Source organism: Perca fluviatilis, chromosome 17, assembly GCF_010015445.1.
Source record: "Perca fluviatilis chromosome 17, GENO_Pfluv_1.0, whole genome shotgun sequence".
Classification (NCBI taxonomy): Eukaryota; Metazoa; Chordata; class Actinopteri; order Perciformes; family Percidae; genus Perca; species Perca fluviatilis.
The window spans coordinates 7,112,593-7,137,521 of record NC_053128.1 but is presented as its reverse complement, the minus strand read 5'-3'; the positions used below and the strand labels follow the sequence as shown (position 1 = coordinate 7,137,521).

The window sequence follows — 24,929 nt, the reverse complement described above, 5'->3', positions numbered from 1 at the left end:
AAAAATATCTGTGGGTGTGGAGTTAGAAAGAAGTTAGCAGATTGTTGTAGCCTGCTCCTCATCTCTGTTTGAGGCTACATTAGCTGTTACTAGCATAACACACCAGAATCTCTGACTGAAAATATTGGTGGCACCAAATTTGGACAAGAAAGAAGAATGCATGAATAAATAAGACAATATTTCTGGTTCTGCTGCATCAATATTTAGATTTTTTTTCTGTTCATCATGAGTCCAACAATGCTATAGGGTGCAATGCTAAATCAGTGAAGTTCTATTTTAAGCAACTTCACTGAGACTGAGTGAAACGTGTCAATAAGGGGCTAAGGTGCGTTTACTTTCTGTTTTACGTTGGTGATTAAACCATTTAAATTTGTATCTGCGACATGCTTAAATACAGTGTAAGATAGTGCACAAGTAGAGAGGAGTCAGCCGTCGGCAAACTGCCTTAGTAATGTCATTATCTAACTTTAGCCACTATTAGCTACTGCCATACCAGACCAAGTGAGGCTGTAGTGCCAAAAGAGAAGGTTGTGCTGCTACCTCCTTCAGACATTACATAGTCTTCCTTTCAACCTAGGAAGCAGTTAGTTTACACAATTGCTAAATACATTTCCAGCAGTTACAATCACAGACATCATTCCTTCACTTAAATCTAAACTTGAAATGATTCCTTGAAAGCAGCAACAGAAATGTGAATAGCGTGTTTTTCTCTCCATCTCTGTCTCCTGTCTTAACAGTGTAGATGTTGTTGACTGATGAAATGCATGCATAATGACATGAAGCCCTGTGTGTGTGTGTGTGTGTGTGTGTGTGTGTGTGTTCCTATCCTGACATAAATCCCTGTTGAGGAAGGGCAACATCTGCTCCCTCATCTAAAAAATCCTCACCCTCCCCCTGAAGCACAACATCCCACTTTCTCACAGAAATAAAAAGGACAGATAAATATATAAACAGATAGACAAAAAGTCAACTCACACACTACCAACAGAGAGGAAAAGAACAGAAAATGGTTGCATTTCTAATTTATTTGCCAAAAAGCCACTTGATTAAATCCAACTTTAATTAACATCATAACAAGGAGGCCTATGCCACTTAGAGAAATGAAATGGCGAGCGTCCAGGGGTTTAACTTTCGGGTCTCGAGGGTCTAAAGCATTGAGTGGCCTTAATCCAGGGTCTCGCCTGGCCGCCTCCCCCAGGGAGGGTGAGCCAAGGCTGGGTCGGGAGAGGAGCCGGGTCCTGGGAGGACTGAGAGGGCTGGGGTTTAGGATCGCTGCTAATCACCACGGTATTAAAATGTTTACCGGCCGTGGTGGGATTAGCTCTGAGCTGATGATTTTTAATGTTATTATTTTTGCCCTGTGAGCTGAGCGCGCTCAATTTGGACTCTCTGAGCCTCATGGAATGAAGAGACAGGGACACACTCGTTGGTGATGAAATGTGTGTGTTCTTGTATTTCTGTCTTTATGAACAGTACATTGTATTGGGATGACTTGCTCAACATTCAGGTTAAGATCCCACAAAAGGTTCACTGGATAAGCAGACAGGATCACAGAAGATTTGTAAAGGCTGATTCTTTAGTTCATATACTCTAAATAAAGGATTAAACATGTTGAAAATAATTCTTTTCACAACAGTTTATATTCTGATATGAATGCATCAATGTGTGGGGTATTCTATACGCTACAATGATTCATCTATATATGGATACGAGGTGAAGAAAATACCAGAGGCCTTTCAAAATAAAAACACTCCCCATACAGCATATGGCCTCGAGAGTTAGATCCTAGGGGTGGGGGAAAAAAATCGATACAGCATAGTATCGCGATATTTTTCGTGGCAATACTGTATCGATACACAGATGCCAAGTATTGATCTTTTATGATATATGTGTTGGTCAGTTTGTCTGCTTGACAATCCCATTTTGCAGCAATACAATTGAAGTGAGATGAACAGACAGAGAAATGTATCTTTTTAGATAAAACAGATGTTGACATAATTTTCCTTTGGGGACATCATTTGAAATCGGGAAAAATTTGAAGTTGGAAAAAAGGTAATACATTGCAATATATCGCAGAATATTGCAATATGTTTAAAATCGCAATAATATCGTATCGTGACATAAGTATCGTGATGATATCATATTGTGAGGCCTCTGGTGATTCCCACCCCTATTAGATCCATAACGGTCTCCGTTAAAGTAATTTGCGCTGTTAATGACTTCTGTCATTTTGTTTCTTTTCTTTGTTCTCCTAACCTTTTAAACCTCCATGAGACAGAAAAGTTTTCTCATTTTTTAGGAGAAACATATTCTCATATTCCTGTCCACACACACGCACGCAGGTCCTCCATTCCCTGTGGCCTCACTACAGTACAGACATACGGCGTAGAGCTACACCATCTGACCCAGATATAAAACAGCAATGCATCTTGGGAAACACAGTGAATTTTGATGTTTGGTGCAGAAGCGCTCAGGGTTTTTTCCTAGAATAAAAGTTCCGGAGAGGCAGTGAGCACGTTGACTCAGGAGGGTTTCGTTTTTTATCCGATATGACGATGTGCTGCTCAGGTTTAGTGATGAAAAGTGAACATGAAGTGTTGAAGACCCTATTTACAGACTGAAGACTTTGAAATTGAAGCAGCAGAAGCTGAGATAACTTGATTTCAGCCGGGTTATCTCAAGCTACAAAACCCCTGTATCCTACATTTCCCATAATGCAACTCAACATAGTTTTTGTTAGATCCTCCCTGTCTGGTAAACTTCCACACCTCCAGTCTGATATGCTACCCTTCCATTACATTTTGTGTTGTCCAAGCCCAAGCTGATAACCCTGATGACATCACTATGACATCATCAGGGTCACTTTATCAGACTTGGTGAAGCTCCTTCAGAGGCAAAGAAGACATTGTTAAACCAGTAGAGTGGCCGTAACGGTAGGCTACAATGCCGTGGATCCATCTCCTAGATATTATACCTAGAAAAATGGAATTGGGTGTGGAAAGTGTTGGACATGTTTGTGAGAGTTTACAAGGATTTCTTTGATAGACAGGCTGGTTTACCCAGAGATCACACCAAAAAAATCAACTCTTGGCCATCTGCACACCGAACAATAGAAACTCATCAAGATGGGAACAATAAATTTGATCATCTGTCGGGACCAAGCCTGTCTCCTCCATTTTTAGTTTGAAGACTTTCAAACATTTCATTATTTCTGCGTTTGTGGCCACCTGGTCTCGCATCGCCAGACCGACAGTATCTCCACAGCGATGACAGATCAGGCTACACTGCTTATTTATTCTGGGATAGGGTAACCAATCACAACGGCCCGAGCTGCACTGACGGTGCCCATGCTAAACAGATAGGGGAGATAGCGGAAGGGGCGCCCAATGTCAGGCTTTATCCCAGCACTGTAGCCTACATCTGCTGAGCAAGACTAGTGGCCACCTAAAAGTTTAGAGCAGGGGGTCGGGGAACCTTAGGGGGACCTCAGAGTCAATGCATGGGGGGCCTCCAAATCATTGTTAATTTTTGAAAGTTACTTCAAAAATGTAAAAAGTCTTAACATGAATCAAACATATTATTAGCAAATATAAATCCCCACTGCTTACTGGTCTATAGTCAAGATAGTCATGAAGGCCATCCACAGATGTGTGCCACATGTATGTTTAACATTAAAACATGATTTATAAAATAATGCCAACAATTATTAAGGCTATTTGAATAGCTTAGGATTCTATGCAAAAAGGGTAGACTTCAGGCCGCCCTACATGTTATTGTAGGCCCAGTTTAATATGCAACTTAATTCTATACAATATATAAAATATGTAGAAGGGGGTCCCTGCTCCATTTCTCTTTCAGAAAAGGGGTCCTTGTGTTGAGGATTAGAGGATTATGAAGACACCAAAATCCCAGTCCAAAAGGATTGGTAGGGTATTTTCTGCTGACACAAGCTCTTAAGAGAGAAACTGAGATAACATGTTGCTTCTGTTTAGCTTCTGTTTACCTGCTTCTGTTAAACGTTACTAGCTTCTGTGAATAAGCTTCTCTGTACTAGCTTCTGTGATTAGCTTTTGTGAATTAGCTTCTGTGTATAGCTTCTGGGAAACGTTACTAGCTTCTGTGAATTAGCTTCTGTGTACTAGCTTCTGTGGGTTAGCTACTGTGTAGCCTCCTAGCTTCTTGAATTAGCTTCTGTGTACTAGCTTCTGTATAATGTTACTAGCTTATGTGAATTAGCTTTTGTAAAATAGCTTCTAGGTTGCGTACAAGCTTTTTATGGGCGTTCTTTAGCTTCTGGTTATTTTTCAGCTTCCTTGTTTCTTTTCATGGTTGTTTTCTAGTTCCTTTGAATTGTTTTCCAGGTTGTGTTCCAGCTTCTTATGTTTATTTCCTTATTTCTTCGTAGCTTTCTCTTGGTGGTTTTCAAGTTCTTTCGGGCCGTTTTTCTACATTAATAGATTTCAATTTTGTTTTATGGCTTCTCATAATTGTTTTCTATCCTCTTCAGGTATTTCTTTTTCTTTTTCTTTTCCGGCAGAGTTTTACCTTCTCATGGTGGTTAGCGTTTGTTTTCTTTTTTGCTTTTAGTTCAGCTTCTTTAGATTAGTTTTCTCTTCTTTAGAATGTCAATATTTTTTTTTTTTAAATGGGATTTTAGCTGATTTGGATGTTTCCAGGGCTGTTTTGTACTTCCTCTTGGTTGTTTTCAAGGTCATTGTAGTTGTAAATATATTTTGCAAAAAATGTCTTGGAAAATATAAAAAGAAGACTTATTAACATCAACAACATATTAACATCCTAGCCACTATTAGCCTACAGTACGTAGGCTGTGTGTGTGTGTGTGTGTGTGTGTGTGTGTGTGTTTGTGTGTGTGAGACTACAACTTCTCACTTTCTTAAATTCAAACTGTAATTCAAGAGTCTCACAAACATGATTTTTACCCTCAGTGCTTCTTAGAGCACACAACTTTTCTCACTTCTTCACTTTCTCCTCACACAAAAACCTCTCTCAGTCTAAACTCACACAGAGTTAAAGCTGCGAGACACATGCATCACCTTAACATCAAACACTTAAATAACTGTTGTCCAAGTTGTCGGTGACACTTCACACACAAAAGCGAAACTGTCAATGCAGCGGAGAGAGAGGAAACACCGGCGTAGTAAAAAAAAATTAAATAAATAACCAATTAGTGGCAGCAGTCTTGTGTTGGACACGTATGTCTCTCACAGAGAGCAACACGTCAAGCTCCGTTTGGCCCGAGGCAATCTGCTTGGCAATATGTTCCTGTGTTGTTATTGGTGCCCCCCCCCCACTCCTCCTCTCTCCATGGCTGTAATAAATAACAGATATTAATAACCAACCCGCGCTCTGTCCTCGCATTAAGGCCGGCCCGATTTTACACTTTGCAAAGCCGACAATTTTGTTAGAAATCGGGCTGAAATCTGGACCAACTAATCCGGGAAGTGTCTTTATTTCCCATGGGAATAACAAAAATGAGCTCAGATGTATAATCACTGAGTAAGCCTGTCAAATATGTCTATTAGTGATATGTTAAATATGGAAAACTAAAGGCAGCTTAGTCAGGGTCCCCACATTACTGTGTGTTGTCGGTAAAGCAACACTGCAAACTGTTAAGTATAAAAGAAAATATTAAAAGCTATACACAGAAATACATGGATCATATATCTTGTAGAGCTGAAACAATTCATTGATTCAACCTTATTGACAGAAGATAATCAGCAATTAGTTTTGTTTAACTTCTTTAATCACTTATCTAAAAAAAAACAAAAAAAAAACTGACATCTCACCATTTGGGCATGTATAGGACCTGAGCATGTGTGTGTTTCAGGCCTGTGTGTAGTGTCTTCTAAAAGAGTGCAAATTGTAATTTCCCCTCTGGGGATCAATACATAAAAAAAAGTATAACGAGTATAGAGTAAGTATAAGTATTAACTGATCCGATCCCAGCTTCTCACTTGTGTGGATTCACTGCCTGTCTTTGTCTTGTGTGATTGTAAACAGTTTATTTTAAGGTTTTACAAATGACTTCTTTTTTTTTACTATTTTAATTTATTTTGTATGCTTAGCAGCATACACATGTATAAACATATTTTTAAATAAAGGTTGTTTTGGATGATTAAAAATGAGAAACCACGCAGGTGCTGACGATCCAAATAAAGAACATGTGTCTTACATCTGTTCTTAAATACTTGTTCCAATATGTGTAAAAGTAGAAAAGTTCACTTTGTGAAACAAATTATTTTATATCATAAATACTAACCAGTACATTACACTGTGGAGAAATGCACAAAGGTAGCATGTTGACCTTTTTATGCACTTTTTATGACCAAAATCCTGCATCTATGCTACATGTTAAAACTCTTGTATACAACGGAACTAAATTAGAATATTATATGTAATCGGACCCATCATCCCAGACCGATCCATACAAAAACATATTTTCCCCAAACATTTCCCCCATGAGCATAAAGCTGCAAAGCATTTTCTACACCCCAGATGTCCTCATCCGATTACTAATTGCACCTGTGTCCAACCTTTATGGAACAGACTTCTTGGTTTTACGTGCTTTTGATAATTACTGTGTGTTTTTCTGTCTCTGAGTGCAGATTGAAGGAATGTTGACAGTTAGCTCATCCAGCTGCCCCTCTCAAAAATCCATAAACAGACGACGCCTGGTCTAATTTACACATTTATAATTACTACAGCTCTTATTAAAAATTATTATTATTCTCAAGAACGATGCAGTTGGGCTGCTGAAGCCGTAACCTCTTAACTATGGGCGCTTTTGGAGTTGTTTGAGATGCTTGAGTTTATTAAATGCATTTAGAAAAGTGAATAGAAATATTCACACATGACATGCACATGCTGCAGACTGCACAGTGGCCGTGTGCGCTACAAAAGTCGCCAATCCAGGACGGATCACTGAATCTACAAAAAAACTCTTTATTAAATCTGATCTAAATCTATTAGATTTTTTTGTATCTAATCAACATGATGCGTGATTATACAAATCCTGGCTCGTTTTCTGACAGATTAACCCCAAATAATCTGATGAAAAGGTTACCTAGGCTCTTTTAGGGGCAGAGTGGCTGGTCTAGATTAACAGGACGAAGAGCGATATCGAAGGTGTCGATGGTCTGAGTCTCCCTCGCCCTCCCTGTCCACTGAGACTTACCACACTAAACGGATACAACACGGCGTCATTTGCCTCTTGCTTGTTGGAAAGCGTTCCCTGTCACGGAAATAGTGCACTATATAGTTTATTCGCCATTTTGTAGTGGGTTTAGAATTCTCTGCGGAAAATTTCAATCACTATATAGTCCACTCTAAAATACCCCCAATGCACAGCTAATTTGAGTTTACATACGATGTAGCCTACATTTTACCCGCCTATACCACAATGCAATGCAGTTTTCCGGGCAAAGCGGGCTTTCATTTCTTAACAGAAATGCAACATGCAACATATACCGTATACAACCTTTTACTATTCTTCTGAGTGCTGGCTTTGTTTCAGGGACGTATTAGAAGTATTTTGGTTTTCGGTTTGTTTACATGATGCATGGGCGCGCCCACCTCCGTCACACAAATAACCGGCGCATTTACTGACGCAACGATATTTTCAGTGAGTGTCCGAAATCTCGCTTGCTCATTCCCTATAAAGTTCACTATTTAACCCTTGTGTTGTCTTCCTGACGACCATGCAACGTTTAGTTTTTCTGGGTCCACATTTTTTTTGTTTTGGCCATCTTTTTCAACATTAGTCACTATTTCGAAGTTTTTGGTTATTTTTCCGACTTTTTTGACATTTTTGTCACTTTCTTTACAAATTTTGTCACATTTTGCGATGTTTTTGTTGATTTTCCAACATTTTAGTCACTTTTTTCAATGTTCTTTTATAAAAAAGAAAATAAATTTAAATGCTATAAAATTGAAAAAAAAACACCCAAATTCAATGAAAGTAGGGAACTGATCATTTATTTTATTTTATTTGTGAAGAGCCTTGGATGGAACCATAAAATTCATTTTTTTGACAATTTGATTGAAAGAAACGTGGTATGGAAACATTTGAAAATGGCTCAAATTTTGACCTGAGGACAACAGGAGGGTTAATAAACACTACATAGGGAATAGTGAGTGAGTGAAGTAGGGAACAGTTTCGAAAACAGCTAGGGTTATGAACGGCCCCATTCTGCCATTTTGCCGGATGTTACGGCGATCCGGTAAATGATCCGATAAATGAATCCAGACTAATAACAATCTAACAAGACTGTCAAGCACTGTCTTACCTGATGAAGGTCTGCTGACTGCAACAGTGTTAATATAGTCAGCCCAGCTTGTGGCATTTCTGGATCCTTCTTAATTAACTGGAGTAGGTTGAGAGGTTTCTACACGTGTTGATTTTGAATTGAATTTTGTTATTGCCACTGTTCATCACACCCCCAACCGGCACCGTCAGACACCGCCTACCAAGAGCCTGGGTCTGTCCCAGGTTTCTTCCTAATAGGGAGTTTTTCCTCGCCACTCGTGGTAAAATGCTTGCTCTTGGGGGAATTACTGGAACTGTTGGGGTCTTTGTAAATTATAGAGTGGTCTAGACCTACTCTATCTGTAAAGTGTCTTGAGATAACTCTTGTTATGATTTGATACTATCAATAAAATTGAATTGTCCGCTGTTATCCATTTAAACTGATACTGTATGAATTCAGCTGTTAAATGTGAACAAGCAAACTATGAACCCGCACCTTCCGAAATCGACTCAAAGGTCAATGAAATGGTCCATGTTTGGCGCAGTTTCACTTTTGATTCAAACTGGAAAACCAGGTATTTCTCAATAAAAATCTGTAGAAAGTGAAAAGGATGAGCCGGCTTCATGTTGCATTTCTATGCAGCATGTTGGCAGCCGGTCTGTCGGCTGTTTGTGTTTAAGCTTCACAAGTTAAACTGTGCTGACACTTTGACAGGTTTCCTGTTATAATAAGACTCCAAACAAGGTTTCTTCCCTCATCATTTCCTGTCACAACTGTGTCAGTCTATTATGGGATTTTAGGTTATTGTTGTTTTTTAGGGGAATTAGGCTGCTGTGTGTGCGTGTGTGTGTGTGTGTGTGTGTGTGTGTGTGTGTGTAGGTCTGCATCTGTGTGTGTGACAGACAGAGCCAGATGAGCAGGCAGATGTTTCCTCTGTCTCCACTCCGACTGTCTGAGAAAGACTGACAACAGCTGGACCAATGCCAGACACACACACACACACACACACACACACGCACATATGCACAGATACACACACAGGTAGACAAAGACAGGGACACTGTTCTACCTCAATATAAAAGTTTTAGCATTTAAGTTTTGCTTGGTTATTTCTCATCTACTAAATATTTGTTTTTTATTATTTTTGGGCTTTTGTGCCTTTAATCAATAGGACTGCTAGGTGAGAGAGAGAGGGGGAAGACATGCAGGAAATCGTCACAGGTCGGACTCAAACCCTGGACCTCTGCGTCGAGGCATAAGCCTCTCAGTATATGTGCACCTGCTCTACCCACTGAGCCAACCCATTTCTGTAAAATGTTCTAATTATTAATTATTGTAAGGAGAGATTGCCAGCAGATATTTGCTTCTTTGTAAAGGGTTACTACCCAAAAAGGTTAGGAACCACTGGTTTAAATGATAAAAACTAGGGCTTAAATTATTAGAATCTTCTTAAGTCCATGCAGCGCTGCCTCTAATGCTCATTAAAATGCTTTCGAATGTGTTTTCACAGTGATTGTGAATTGACAATGAGGTGGTGTTGATGGCGCAGTGGATAGGACGCATACCTTTGGTGTGGGAGATCTGGGTTCAATTACCACCGCGATACATCACCCAATGTGTCCCTGAGCAAGACACTTAACCCCTAGTTGCGTCCAGAGGCGTGTGAACTCTGACATAGGTAGCAATTGTAAGTCGCTTTGGATAAAAGTGTCAGCTAAATGACATGTAATGAAATCAGGGTTTTGTTTCAGACAATATTGTAGAAATAAGTACTATTAAGTAATTTGTGGGCCCATGTGTTACTTCAAATTATTTCAGGACCTCATTTTGATTCATTGATGTACAGTACATTGCCAGTTGGGTTTAATCAACCACCCAGTATGCTCACACACACACTGGACAGCTGATACGCAGTTTTAAGGATTTCTCCATATCATTGTCCACTGAACAAGCAGAGGTCAGGGTTTCGACATGGATCACTTTTCAAAATCCACGTCACAAAGTGCTTCATAAAACAGCAAAACAAAAACGGACCAGCCATAAAAACATCAGTTAAAAAAAAAAAAAGGTCCAATATGTAATATTTGTACTGTAATAAATCCAAAAATGACACCAATGCCTCATCAGATATTAAGGAAACATGTTAAACTGAAATACTATCTTTTCTGACAACAATGCTAATTTCAGTATTTTATCTTTTTGAAATTTACATTCCGTGACGGAATTTAAGTTTATGTTTTGATCTGTGTGTTGTTATCAACGGCCCAGTTTGACAGCCAGGCCGGGTTGCCAGATATACCTGTAAAAACGTAAACCCAGCGCGCTACAGCTGTAACGTTAGTACAGCCATGAAAGCAGCAAACAAACAAACAGGATCAACAGAGATAGATTCTACCCGACCTAAAAAAAAGAAAACAGCATGTTTCTAACAGTTGCGTGACCAGAGACGTAACAACCCCCTGCTAAATATTGGAGATGTATTTGAAAGATGGAGACAGCTTAGAGCCCAAAAGGACGCAGAGTTGGCTTATTTTCTCCTGAACCGGTAAGCATTAGCTTCAGGCTAATTTATCACAGCTACTAGGGACGGGCATTTTTTGTCATTTCAACATTTGTGTTCTCACATTGAATTATATAGCTAGAGTACCCGAGTTGGTTACTCGCAAAAACAATTGAGACACAGCCAGTAAAGTGATCCCGACTGGTCCAGGCTAACGCCGCCATGCTAACCCTGCTACCTGTTAACGTTACCGGAGAACCAGGCAAGCAGCCCACGGCTGTTTACAGCGTGTAGCCTCGTCAGCGGCTGGAGCCGACAACGGTGAGTTATTTTAAGCCACGAGAGGGGGGCTGTAAATCGGAAAGAGAGGACTGTGAGTTTGCAGTGTGTTTAGCGATTTTTGCCATAATTCTAAGCCAATGAAGTGTGTTCCGTCGGTAAGGTAGTGGTATTTTTAGCGTTTCGTATTGTAATTCTAAGCCGAGGAAGTGTGCCTGACTGGCGTGTGGAGAAGACGGTGAGGTTGTTGTGTTTTTAGCGGTTCATACTGTAATTTTAAGCCGAAAAAGTGTGTCTGTCAGTTGGTTACAGAGCTCCGCGTGAGCACGGGCTTTTATGACTGTCAATATAGCCAGCATCTACCGTTAGCTACTCAGCTGTGCTGTGGAGTAATGTCTGGCTATGTGAGAAAAGTGTCTAGCAACGTTGTTGTGAATGCTGCGGTCTCAGCCTGGCAACCCCCGTGAACTTCGAGTCTGGGCAGGAGGGGGCGGGGGAAACGACTCTCCAGTATTTTGAATTGGTAGTGCAGTAACTATTTTAACTGCTAGCTGCCAGTATTACACACAATATTACATATTGCACCTTTAAGGAAAAGGTCTCGCACAAAGACCTTCATCAGGCAAACACGGTACGAGACCCTCGAATCCAGAGCGGGACCAATCATAGCCGTTGGATTAAAAATGTCCAGATCTAGAGTGTTTGGAGCTTTAGCTGAACCCTAACCCGACAGAACGATAGCTAGGGTTAGGTGCGTTGCTAGTTTGGTTTGTTAGGGCCAAAAACTCACATTGTTTGAGGTTTGACCGTGCTGAGAACGCGAAAGCAGAATACGACTCGTACAACAACCTGAAGCGAGGTGAGACGGCAGATCAGAGAGAGCATGCCGATGCTGTGAGTTCAGATCAACTGTACCATGTTGTTTTCTTGCTCTGGCTCGTTCTTTCCCTGCATGCTGCCGTCACTCAGTCTGCTGCTGGACGTTTCCTCTGGGTCGGACCTGGAGGAGAAATACACAGTCAAATGTTTGAATACCTTCAGATGGGAAAGTCAACCACAGTTTTTGTCTGACACAGTCAAATTTATTTTATACTTCACATATAAAACAAGAGCCATTTTCATGTTTCGTAAGTGTGTGTGTGTGTGTGTGTAGGACACAATATGAGACCAGTACATTTCACTAGGTCAGTCTCACAGGCACTCATTCCAGTTCCCCCATACAAAAACAACTATGGTCAGAAATCCTGTTTTTTAGATTTACACCAAAATTTGGACTGGCATTCCCCATCACTTTCGAACACTATCATCCATCACATATTTTTAAAAAATTCATACAAACTGTTTCTTCTTGATAGTCACACTTGCACACATTGATTGTCCATGTCTTGTTTGTCCTTATTTAATGCCTTATGTGTTTGTATCTGTCTAGTATATGATATTGTCCTGTATAAATGCTTTTGTCCCCATGTGCCGAAATTGTGTTCAATGTTCTATGTTAGTGCAGAACAGGAACCTGCTGGAAACCAGTTTTTAAACTGAGTCAGGCCCGTTTATATTGTAACTTAATTGTTGCTTTTAAATTTTCCTGTATAATAAATGAAATGAATGAAATTGTCCACTAGGTGTCCCTATTGTCCATGTGTATTTAGGTGGGAACATTTTGTCAGGTAACAGGTGTGTTGTTAGTCAGAGGAGCACAAATACTTTTTGACCGCACCGTAATGCTACGGTAGCTCATGTTAAAGGAACATGCCGACTTATTGGGAATTTAGCTTATTCACCGTAACCCCAAGAGTTAGACAAGTCGATACATAGCCTTCTCATTTCCGTGCGTGCTGTAACGCTGTCTGATGGCTGCAGCGGCATCAGCCCATAACAGAACAGGCAGGTGAATGGTTCCAGTAATCCTGCTGCTCCGAATAAGTGACAAAATAACGCCAACATGTTCCTATTTACATGTTGTGATTTATATAGTCACAGTGTGTACAAAAAACAACGTAAAATGAGACACAGCCATCTTCTAACCGTAAACAAACCGGGAACTATATTCTCAGGCGGAAGAATATAGTACTTGGGCGGAGTGATATGCTCGCCGCAAGCCTGTCTGAGAATATAGCTCCCAGTTTGTTTACGGTTAGAAGATGGCTGTGTCTCATGTTACGTTGTTTTTTGTACACGCTGTGACTCTACAAATCACAACATGTAAATAAGGAACGTGGATTGTATTATTTTGTCACCTTGTCACTAATTGTGGGAGCAGTAGGATTACTGGAACCATTCACCTGCAGGATCTGTGCTAGGCTAAGCTAACGCTGGAGCCGTCAGACAGCGTTACAGCACGCATGGAGATGAGAAGGGTATGTATGGACTTATCTAACTCTGGGGGATACGGTGAATAACACAAAGTCCCAATAAGTCGGCGTGTTCCTTTAAGAGGTGTGAAATGTTGAGAAGTTTATTGAGCTTGATGGACACAGATGGATTCTTGCATGCTTATTTTAAAGACCATTTAGGGCGCTTTCACACCTATAGTTCGCTGGACATTGTTGCATTTTTCATTTGGTTCGGTTTGCTTTCACACTGCACTTTGTCAAACGCACCAAACACTGTAAACACACGTCATCACAATCGAGACTTTCGGATAATCGAGAATATCCGAAACTCTCCGACACTTCCTGGTCTCAAAAATAATAGAGCGTGTTAATTTTGTCACCTATTTTTAATTTAGTCTTAGTCTTAGTCTTGTGCCAAAAATTTTTGTTAGTCAAGTTTTAGTCGACTAAAAGTCTCGTCATTTTAGTCTAGTTTTAGTCAAAAGAGAACTCAAGGTATCTTTAGTCAAGTTTTAGTCGACTAAAAGTCTCGCCATTTTAGTCAAAACATTTTAGTCTTTTTTTAAATAAATTATTTCTGATAACCATTTCAGTCAAATTGTTTTTCAATTATATAAATTTATATAAATATTGAGCCTCTTCCTTATTTCACCAGTAAATTCCTGTTAAACGACAAAAACAACCACTGCAGGGGGAAAAGGATATTTTACAATAAAATAAATGCAGCACGACACTGGCGAGGCGTATTTCAAGTGAACGCAACATATGTGTTGTTTTTCAGACAACGGCAGCTCCAGACTGTCGTACGGCTCGTGTTGGAATCCTACACAGTGAAATAGAGACAAACCTTTACACCGTTTAGCTGTCAGCATTAAACTGCTAGCTAACGGCATGCTAACGTTACCTGCTGCCAAGTGTAGTGTTGACTAGCGTTCCGTGCAGCGATATTTCGGTTGACTCTAACGTCCGTTTAGGAGCATCAGAGAGAAGCGCAGGCATTTAAGTGGCACCAAAATCTGCGTTGCTATTCGGTCCGGTAGATAACAGTCGTTAAGGCACCTGTCGGTGCCGTAGCACCGGGTCTCGGTAGCTGAATATTCTATCGCATGATGAAAAAGTAGAGGCGATTGTAGATGAAAATGAAGAGAGATTTTATCTTAGTTTTTATTTTATGCAAAAGATTTAGTCTCGTCTTTTTTTGTCAACAATAATACATGTTAATTTAGTTTTAGTCAGCGTTTTTGGACATTGGCGCAGTCTCATCATCGTCTCGTCTTAGTCATGGAAAAAAAGGTCGTTGACGAACATATTTAGTCTCGTCTCGTCTGATGAAATTAACACTAATAGAGCAACATCAAATTTATAACGTCTCGGGTTTTCTGGTTCTGCTTCAGTGTTTCTGATATTTTAGAAGGAGGCGAACAATGTGAGCAGCTGACAGACAGCGAGTGAAGACGAGAGACAGCGATGATGATGTCACACAGACGACCAGCAATGTTCTTTATGGATCGGAAAGTTATCATACCTTAAATCATATAGAAGTCCGTGAATTGTGTGCAAGATTGAAATTGCAGGCTAGTAAATGCTCTGTACTTGGTTCACTTCATGTATTTGGGTCGGATCGCGTTCTCACCTGAAGTGTACCGAACTCTAGTTCACTTGGAAGATGAACTGAGACCCCCAGAGTTCGTTTGTTAGTTCCCCACCAGAGTTCGAATGAGCTTTCACACCGCCCCAAGCGAACCGGACTATCCGACCAAACGCTCCAGGGTTCGTTTTCAACGGACCGAAGGAGGTGGGTGTGAAAGCAACCTTAGTGAGCAATAAATATCCATAAAATGCAACGAGGACTATTAGACTGTGTTATTTCTCAACACTACTGAGCGGTGTACAGCAAATGCGTCAGCAAAGTCATTAGCCTTGGATTGTTTGTTATAAGTAGGGTTGGGTATCGTTTGGATTTGTTACGATTCCGAACTGGTACTTTTAAAACGATTCCGATTCCTAAACCGATTCTTGAAAAATTGAAAAATTACATCAAAGATGTAATGTGTTTACTAGCGATCACGTGCAGTGAATGGTTAATATGCTTTTACGTCCATTTTGGTGAGCCCAGAGGGAGAATATGGCATTTTAAAAGCAGCCTACATTTACGGTAGCTAGCTGACGGTAGACTACAGAGAGAGTGTGATATTTTTAAGTCCGTTTCGGAGCGACAGAGGGAAAATATTTCAGCCGACACATCAAGTCGAACCGAAATGAAGAACTGAAATTTGCGTTCTAATCCGGTCCAATTCCTACTGGTTGTGTAGGAACCGGTTCCATAGTGGAACCAGGTTCCGGTACCCAACCCTAGTTATAAGCCTCAGTGGGTTTAAATTTTAGGCTTAGCCATTATAATTGCTTTTTGAATAATGTGAAGTAAATCAAAGGTGAACTAAATCGATTCTAGACATCAGATTTTTGTAAACAGGAGGACGAGTTTGGGTACCTGTGGGATTGTTTGAGTATTTTCCGTGTGAAACAGGTCAGTCTCTGCGTCTCTTCCTGGTACCTCTGCAGGTCTTGGCTCAGCAGGTTACGGAGCGCGCTCAGTGCCTCCTCTTGGAACAACAACCTCTCCGATTGGAGCAAACGCTCGGTGACGGAGGCCTGAAGCTCCCGACAAACACACAGCTGAAACTGGGGAGGGTGATAATGGACAGCCGTTTCACCGATAGGCTTAATAGCAACTACAGCAACCTCACTGGTTTCCCTTAGAAAAAAAATAAAGACTATGAGATGCTATTGAAAGCTGTGGACCTTGAGCCAGGGTAGTGGGGTAATATTCCGAGAAAAAACCCTGAGGTTTCTGAGGTTAAAGTCATTACATTTACGAGAAAGAAAACTTGGATATTTTTAATATCCTCTGAGATTAAAGTTGTAAATTTAGTAGAAAAAACTCAGACATTTAGATTATAAATACAAGAAAAAACTCTGAAATTCTCTGAGATTAATGTCACAAATGTATGAAAACAAACATGGATATTCTCTAAGACTAAGGTGGTAAATTTACGAGAAAAATACTCAGACAAAAATCGCTTCAGGATCACCACAGACACCCCCCGATTAGTTTAATGTAGTGTATTGATGACCTAATCAAATAATCTAAGACAATATCAAAGTCTTTTCCCGTAAATTTCCAATTTAAATTGGAATATTAGCCCCCTCCCCCTGCTCCGTAATGCAAAATTACAATAGCCCTAATACGCTGTTGTGGGCTTCTTATCAATTGATTGATTCACAAGGCAATGATATTATTACAATGATCAGCTAATCTGAGTAGGAATAAACACACGTGGTCATATGACTCACAAGTCAGATGGAAGAATGAAGTAAACTGAGGTAACGGAAGGAGCGGATGTCATCTTAGGTGGGGGGCAACTTAGGCCCCGGTGGGCCACCAGACTTACAATAGACTGGGAGAAACCCTATGTACGATATCATATGTTTTCTGTTGTTACTTACAGCGGACGTCTGAAGGCTGGAGTTTCTCTGCAGCTCTCGTTCCGTCCGTTTCTTCTTCTCCTGAAGATGAAAAAGCTCGGTGGTCAACAGCTGCTGGCGGCCTTCAATCTGCAAGAGTCTGTCGAACACAAAAAGAAAAACATTTAGTTTACAAAATCCACTCCTTCACTTAGAATTCACGCGGTCAGTTTTGAAACTCCGATTGGACAGATAGTCTAGCTAGCTGTCTGGATTTACCCTGCAGAGATCTGAGGAGCAGTTAACCATAGTCCTCACAAATCCACCGGAGTTTAGAACGCCAAAACAAAGAAAGCCCAAGGCAACGGATATCCGGCCTAAATGAGTGAAATCCGGCAGGATTTCCATCGGCAACTGAGCAATCCCGGAAGCGGAATGTCGAGGATATAGACTAAGATTACTGCAACTCTCTTTTTTAACTGGCATCAAGCACAGACCCCTGTCCCGCCTCGAGCTGGTCCAGAACTCAGCAGCCAGGCTGACCGCTGGTTTTTAACATTCATTAAACCTTTATTTACACTCGAGAGATCACCGAAGGGCAGCCCTCATTTACAGGGACATTGAGTCCACTACAAAGACAGAAGAACACAGAAAAGAAAGCAACGCCATCAGAAGAACATAGAAAGACACTAAAACTTTCCGAAATTGAAAAGAAATAAAACTATTTGATAAACAATGGCAATTACAAATAGAAGTTTGAAAGTCCAAAATCAGGTATGTAAAATGTCCAAAAGGCATGCAAGTGAGTTGACCTTAAGACATAACATCACTCCTGTGCTAGCTTCACTTCACTGGCTCCCTGTCTGTTTATTTTAGGTTTTACTGATGACTTTAAAAGCTCGTCAGGGTATATCACAGAAATGTTGACCCCATACGAGCCTGTTGGCAGCCTTAGGGCGTTTTCTTTTTCTAAAAGTGCGCTATAAATAAATAATATTATCAGGGACATGCACAGACATATTGGGGGCAAGGGCTAAAAAAAAAAGGGCACTTCTAATTATTTATTTTAAAAAAAATATTTTTTAAACAAAACATTAAATATATCAAAGTGCTCATATTATGCTCATTTTCAGGTTCATAATTGTATTTAGAGTTTATATCAGAATAGGTTTACATGGTTTAATTTTCAAAGAACACCATGTTTTTGTTGTACTGCACATTGCTGCAGCTCCTCTTTTCATCCTGTGTGTTGAGCTCTCTGTTTTAGCTACAGAGTGAGGCATCTCACTTCTGTTGCATCTTTGTTCTGAGTTGCACATGCTCAGTAGCTACGTAAGGACTACTAGCCAGTCAGAAGCAGAGTATGAGGGCGTGTCACACTAGCAGCTAGGCGAGCATTATACGTGTGTTACAAAGTGACCCACGTCTGTCTCTGAAGTAAAGGCTGGACTACAATAGAGCTGTTTGGAGCAGTTGGTGAACAGTGTTTTCTGTTGGAGATGGTAAGTGCCTTTGGGGGGGACTTTTTGGGCTTTTTCACTTTGTAAACCTATAACATGCACAAAAAAGATATATCAACACAATAAAAGAAAGGGAAAAGCCAAAAAGCATAATATGAGCACTTTAACACATCTCTGACTTCCTTACCAATTTAATTTTAATCGGAACTCAACGTCTAATCTAAATTTAGATTTTTTTTATACAATAAATACATTTGTTTGACTGGAAAGCTCCAGGCTTCGTTTTAATCGGACCAAATGAGTTAGGTGTGGAAAAAATATCCATAAAACGCACCGAGGACTAATAGACTGCTTTATTTCTCAACACTACGGAGCGGTGTACAGCAAACGCGCGTGCAAGGTTGAAATTGCAGGCTAGTAAATAGCTGTTTTTGGTTCACTTCCTGTATTTGGTTCCGTTTGGAAATTTCAGTTCCATAAGTGTACACCTTTTACTGACCGGGAGGATTGACCAAAAATTTGTTCTGCACATTGGGACTCTACAATTCTGGTTAGTTACTCCTCTGGTCGTGGTCCGGCCATTATTCTTATTATCATAAAAAAAACTTTACAAACTATTGGTTTTAAGGTGCTATACAAATGAAGTTATTATTATTATTATTATTATTATTATTATATTATTGTATTACTATATAAAGCAGTGTTTCTCAAACGGGGGTACGGGGGTCACTTTTTTCAAAGTTTTTGTCGCTGTTTTTGAAGTTTGTCACCTTTTTTTTGAAGGTTTTGTCATTTGTTTTGACATATTCTTGCCTTTCTTCCTTACTTTTTTCTACTGTCTTTTTCTTCTAAGTTTTTGTCTCTTTTTTTCAAAGTTTGTCACTTGAATAGGATTTTTTTGTCACTTTTGTCGCCCTAGTGTTGCCTTCCTTCTTTCTACTGTGTTTTTTATTACTATTTTCGACCTATTCTTGCCTTACCTCCTTCTTTCTACCATCTTTTTCCAAGGGTTTTGTCGCCTTTTTCCATCATCATTTAAATGTTTTCCAGGTCCAAGCCTGTTGTTTAGTAAATCTATCGCTTACAGCGCTGTATTGTTCCTCTTTACAGAGACTTTTTTTTTTTCCTACCAAAAATTATTTGAGCTGGTTCGGGGGTTAAAAAAAACTGTTAAAAAGAGGGAACATTATTGAAAGAACCTATTGAGAACCACTGATATGAAGAATGTAGCCAGAAATTAAGGCCCAAGTAAAGCCGTGCAGTGCAGTGAGACATCAGAGTGTAGTTGAGTGTGTGTCCACTGGGAGGCACTAACCCTCTGTAACAGAGAGGCCCAGCAGCAGGGGGATGAGAGGCACACAAGTGTTTTGTTTGTGAGGAAGAAGAGGAGGCTCGTCTGAGGGGAAGCCTTTGATGAACTCACTGAAGAACCGATATCAACATGAAGATAAAGACAGATGAGTAGGAAGGACTCAAACGACGCTACGACAACACAAAGGCCCTCTGGGAAATATATTAACACTCTGTTAATGAGCTTTTCAAGGAGGCTCCACTGTGTGCGCGCTACGAGGACAGACGCAACCTGTGTCTAAAAGACGATGATCTTGGATTTACATTCTCACTCACATGTCCTGCTGCAACAAACACAACCTGAAACACTGATGAAGAAAATGTCTGATGACAACAAACTAAGCATTAGGTTGTTTTTTTCATGTTGGATGTTTATGAGTATTTTACAATGAATGAGGAACCTTTCAATCATGCTAATAACACGGATGATTCCTGAAATCAACACGTCAAACTACATTATTTTTAATGACAGCTTGCTCAGAATCATTCATTTGGACAACAGACGTTTGTAGATTAGATGAGATCAGTAAATACAGTAACATGATGATGATGATGATGATGATGATGATGATGATGATGATGATGATATGATTTTGCTCAAATCCGCTCACCAATATTGACGTATCGCCCGACCCTGGTGTCAGTGTAAAGTTGTAAGAATGTAAAACATCTTGAAAGCATCATTAGTCATTTTCAAAATCACATCACATGACACATAAAGTGTTCCGTTAAGCGGTAACTTCCGGGCCTGAAAAAAGTGAAGCCAATGTAACGGGTCTTAAACCTGCATTCTTTCTAATGGCCATCAGGGGGCGACTCCACTGTAGGCAAAAACAAGTCTGATTGTAAAGATTGTAAAGTCCATGGGGGAATGACCCTACTTCTCACTTGATTCAGTACCTCAGTACATAAACGAGGAGTTTATGGCAGTGTTGTAGTACTCGGGACCGGTCTTGGTCTCAAGACCACTTTTTGAAGGTCTCGTCTCGGAATCAACCACATTTGTCTTAGGTCTTGCCTCGGTCTCGGACAAAGAGGACTCTGGATTTTATTCTGAGACCGGTCAAGACCACAACTGCAGGGATATCACTAAATTGCCCGTGTATCGTCTGATTTATGTGTAAACATCATTACTGGGATTGGATGCAAAATTAAATATTGAGGGGGACAGATATTGCCTGTTTCTCCCACAACATCTATGCCTATGATTCCAAGATCTCTTATACAAAATAAAAAAAAAATATATATAATTTGGGGGCGATCTCTAGCTCACCCAGTAAACGCGTGCGCCCCATGTAGGCCTTTGCAGCGGCCCGTGTTTGAGTCCGAGCTGCGTGTCATCCCCCATCTTTCTCCCACCTTTCCTGTCTATCCACTGTCACTATCAGATAGAGGGAAAAGCCCCCCAAAAAGAATGTTAAAATTTTGATAATTTTAGATTGCTTTTTCTTTCTCTCCACGTTCCATTTTAATTATTTTATAGTTTTCTGTAAGTTATTGTTTAAAAACACCAACAACAATAACAAATTTGGGTAGAAATAAAGATGTTTTTCCATGATTCCCATGAGCAGTAACAGTATTACCATGACAACCTGTATGTGAACCTGAAATCTAGTGGATATGTTTCTGCTGCGTTTCAGTTCAATGTTCAGCAGAAATGAACACCTCGAGGGGAATCTTGAGGAGATTTCAAGACTTTGAAGCTCCATGCAAATGAGAAACTTTGCCACCTGTCAATCAAAATTGATCGGAACCAATCAGACGACTTTGTTAAAACGCTGCGTGTGAGGAGAGGGGAACATCATCCATCGGTATGACACTGCAGTTTCATTTACTTGGTGGACTTAGATACATGCACATGCACACGCGCGCACACACACACGCGCGCACACACGCGCGCACACACACACACACACACACGCGCGCGCACACACACACACACACACACACACAGAGTTTGTGGCGCTATCTATGTGGGCACCCGTCATTGACATAATGCATTCCCTATAGCCCCTTACCCTAACCTTAACCATCACAACTAAATGCCTAACCTTAACCCTTACCCTCACCCTCACCCTAACCATAACCTAATTCTATCCCTAATCCTAAAACCAAGTCTTAACCCTCAAACAGCACTTTAAAACTTGTAGGCCAACGTTTCCCCACAAACTGGTCGGACCCACAAATATACTGACTCACGTTTTGACCACAATACAGTTTAACAACACACAACCACACACACACACACACACACACACACACACACACACACACACACACACAAACACACACACACACACACACACACACACACACACACACACACACACACACACACAGCCAGCTGTCGGTATGTTGTGATTAGGTGCTTATATACAGAAACGTGTAAGTAGGGCTCCGTAATTGCTTAAATGTATGTGACAAACACATTTCACTCCATAATTGTAGGTGAAAAATGTGTGGGCGTTCATTTTATTTCACATTAATGTATCTCACAACTTGCAGCCCATCACATATACATTTTCGAGGTCACACAGGGTGTTTACACTGTGTATATGTATAGCACAAAAAGAATCCAATTTGAGGAATAAAATCCACTCCACAGAGAGTTTCTATGATGAACAAAGGTGACGCATTAGACCTGTATGCAAATGTACACGAATGTCTCTACTTCTACTTCATATTGTTTGTGTGAACATTTCCTACATGCAAATCTGCAATTATAAATAAAGTTTTCTATTTGTAAGTGCAAATAGAAGTTATATTCTCTGGTTTCAGCTTCGGCAATGTGAGGAGGTGCTGCTTTTCTCGGTTTTATTCCTCATCGTTATTGTGAACTATAATACCAGAGGTGGGGGAATCGAGTCGCACAACTTGACTCGAGTCGCAAATTAGAGGACTTGACTTGGCTTGGACTTGGTATTCAAGACTTGAGACTTGACAGATGACTCAAAAAGGACTTGCCTTTTTATTAATGTAATACAAAGTAATATTTGCTTTTTTGGAAGATGTTGAGAAGTTACGTTTTGTTTTCGGACACATGATTGGGTGATTTTTTCGTGCAATGCTCGCCAACCTGGCAACCAGCAGAGGTCAACGCAGCAGGCTGCCGTCACGAAGGGGATTACATTTGGATTCCAGGATTATGTAAACAATAGTCTATATCGAACAAAGTTTCATTTCCGGGATTGTTCAGGTGCCACCCTCATTCCGCCAGGATGTCCCTCACCTTCCGCTTTCGTTGGGTTGTAATGTAACTCTGGTGGATTTAGGAGGACTATGGTTAACTGCTCCTCAGATCTCTGCAGGGTAAATCCAGACAGCTAGCTAGACTATCTGTGCAATCGGAGTTTTCTGTTGCACGACTAAAACAACAAGTTCCTTCCCGAGGCTATTTTGCAGCGGCACCGTGGCTCCGTCCAGCGCTTAGCCCCGCCCATGACGATTGTGACTGGTTTAAAGAAATGTCAATAAACCAGAGTATATTTTTTTTCAATCCCGGAATGCTGTGCGGACTAGCCAGACCCTACTCCGCAGCACCGCGGAGGAAGGTCTGGCAATGCGAGACTATGTAGTCGATGACCATACTAAGAAATACCGCATAATTTACAAGATCCTCCTCCTTACATTTAAAGCTATCAACAATCTTGCCCCTCAGTATCTCACCGAGCTCCTCCATATCAAGACACCCACCCGTTCTCTCAGGTCATCTTCCTCCATCCAGCTCATCCTCCCACCTGCTCATCTGGTTACCATGGGGTCTAGAGCTTTCAGTCATTCAGCCCCCCCCATCTCTGGAACTCTCTGCCCCACTACATTCAACACTCCACATCCATAACCACTTTCAAATCTCACCTAAAAACTCATCTTTTCAGACAGGCTTACTCTCTTTAATTCTTTTTCTTTTCATTTTTGCTTTAACTGTAATGACCCCACCCTTTTTTGTTCTTTTATTAATAGTATTATCTTGATATTTTATTGCCTGTTTCTCTGATTGCTTTTTAATGGATTGAATGTTTTATTGCTGATTTTGTAAAGTGACCTTGAGTGTTTAGAAAGGTACCTATAAATAAAATGCATTATTATTATTATTATTATTATTATTATTATTATTATTATTATTATTATTATTATTATTAAGAGAACAGCGCTGTGCAAGGTCTGCAGCACTAAAATCACAGACAGCACGACCACAACATCTAGCTTCATCCGTCACTCCAAAACCCACAAAGAAAGGTACCTCAATGTCTCTTTTTAGCTAAATAATCAACTGGTTAAACTTTCATTTGAACTTACTTTAGACTTGGTTTCGAATCGATTGTGCATTCTATTGAAAAGACGTATCTGTTAAAGACAACCAGGGGACGGATTCAGGGCCAAATAACCGATTCAGTTAATTTATGTGAGCACGTTAACTTACTAGTTACACAGCCGTGTGACTTTGGTATGACTAGACTTGTGACTTATAGCAGGAACTCAACTTGACTTGCTTGATTCTCAACACAGTGACCTGAGACTCGCTTGTGACTTGCACGTGTGACTTACTCCCACCCCTGCTAAATACCTCAATCGGACTGTTGGTCAGACATTTTAAAGACTAAAAGGAAAAAAAGAATCCATTAAAGAAAAATGTTGTAGCAGTTGCAGCCTAACGGATAAAAAGACTGTTCGGTTGCGGAAAGATATCCAGTACAAAGAGGAGTAGAAGGGGTGCGAAATAGAGCAGAAAGAAGATAAACAGCAGAGGGAAAGGGAGGGAAATAAGACAAACATCTTAAAACAAGGACAAGTGAAAGGAGAAAAAAGGAGGAAGGAGGAAGAGGAATGCAAGGATGGAGAAGAAATGATTTGACAGGGTGAGCGGAAGGAAAGGCAGATAGAATGGGGGGGAAGAAAAGAGAAATCAAGTTTAGTTTTCTTCTATTGCACAACCGTGCTGTGTGCCAATAAACCAGAAAGGAGGACATGAACAAATCATACAGAAAGAGAAAGTGAAAAGGCAAAAAAAAAAGAAGAAAAACGAAAGAAACTAACAAGGGAAAGTGAAAAAAGAAACATTTTTCATCTGTTTGAGCTTTTCCACGTTGTTGATCGATTTCATGGTAGATATCAGCCGATTTTGAAGATATGAACAAGAATGAACAGATTATCCCTTAGGGAAGAAGAAGATGAAGACGGGAGGGTTGGCAGAGTTCAGCTGGGTGTTTTCCAAACTGCCAATCTGCCTGTTAGTCTTGGCAACACGCACAACTCGCCTTGCGTAACCGGACCAAAG

At 40.4% G+C, this 24,929-nt stretch overlaps 1 protein-coding gene across 3 annotated transcripts in view; it reads right to left on the bottom strand.

Moving 5' to 3' along the window:
- LOC120545814 (cingulin-like protein 1) overlaps nucleotides 1-24,929 on the bottom strand; it is a 67,839-nt gene that overhangs the window by 22,566 nt on the left and 20,344 nt on the right. For 2 of the 3 annotated variants that reach the window (XM_039780422.1, XM_039780423.1), the window contains exons 4-6: nucleotides 16,887-17,004; nucleotides 15,871-16,061; nucleotides 11,962-12,046 (exon numbers count right to left, since the gene is read on the bottom strand). In XM_039780422.1, coding sequence (XP_039636356.1) covers nucleotides 11,962-12,046; nucleotides 15,871-16,061; nucleotides 16,887-17,004 — 394 coding nt within the window. Of the gene's footprint in view, nucleotides 1-11,961; nucleotides 12,047-15,870; nucleotides 16,062-16,886; nucleotides 17,006-24,929 lie in introns of those variants that run through there. The other variant, XM_039780424.1, reaches the window with a different exon arrangement.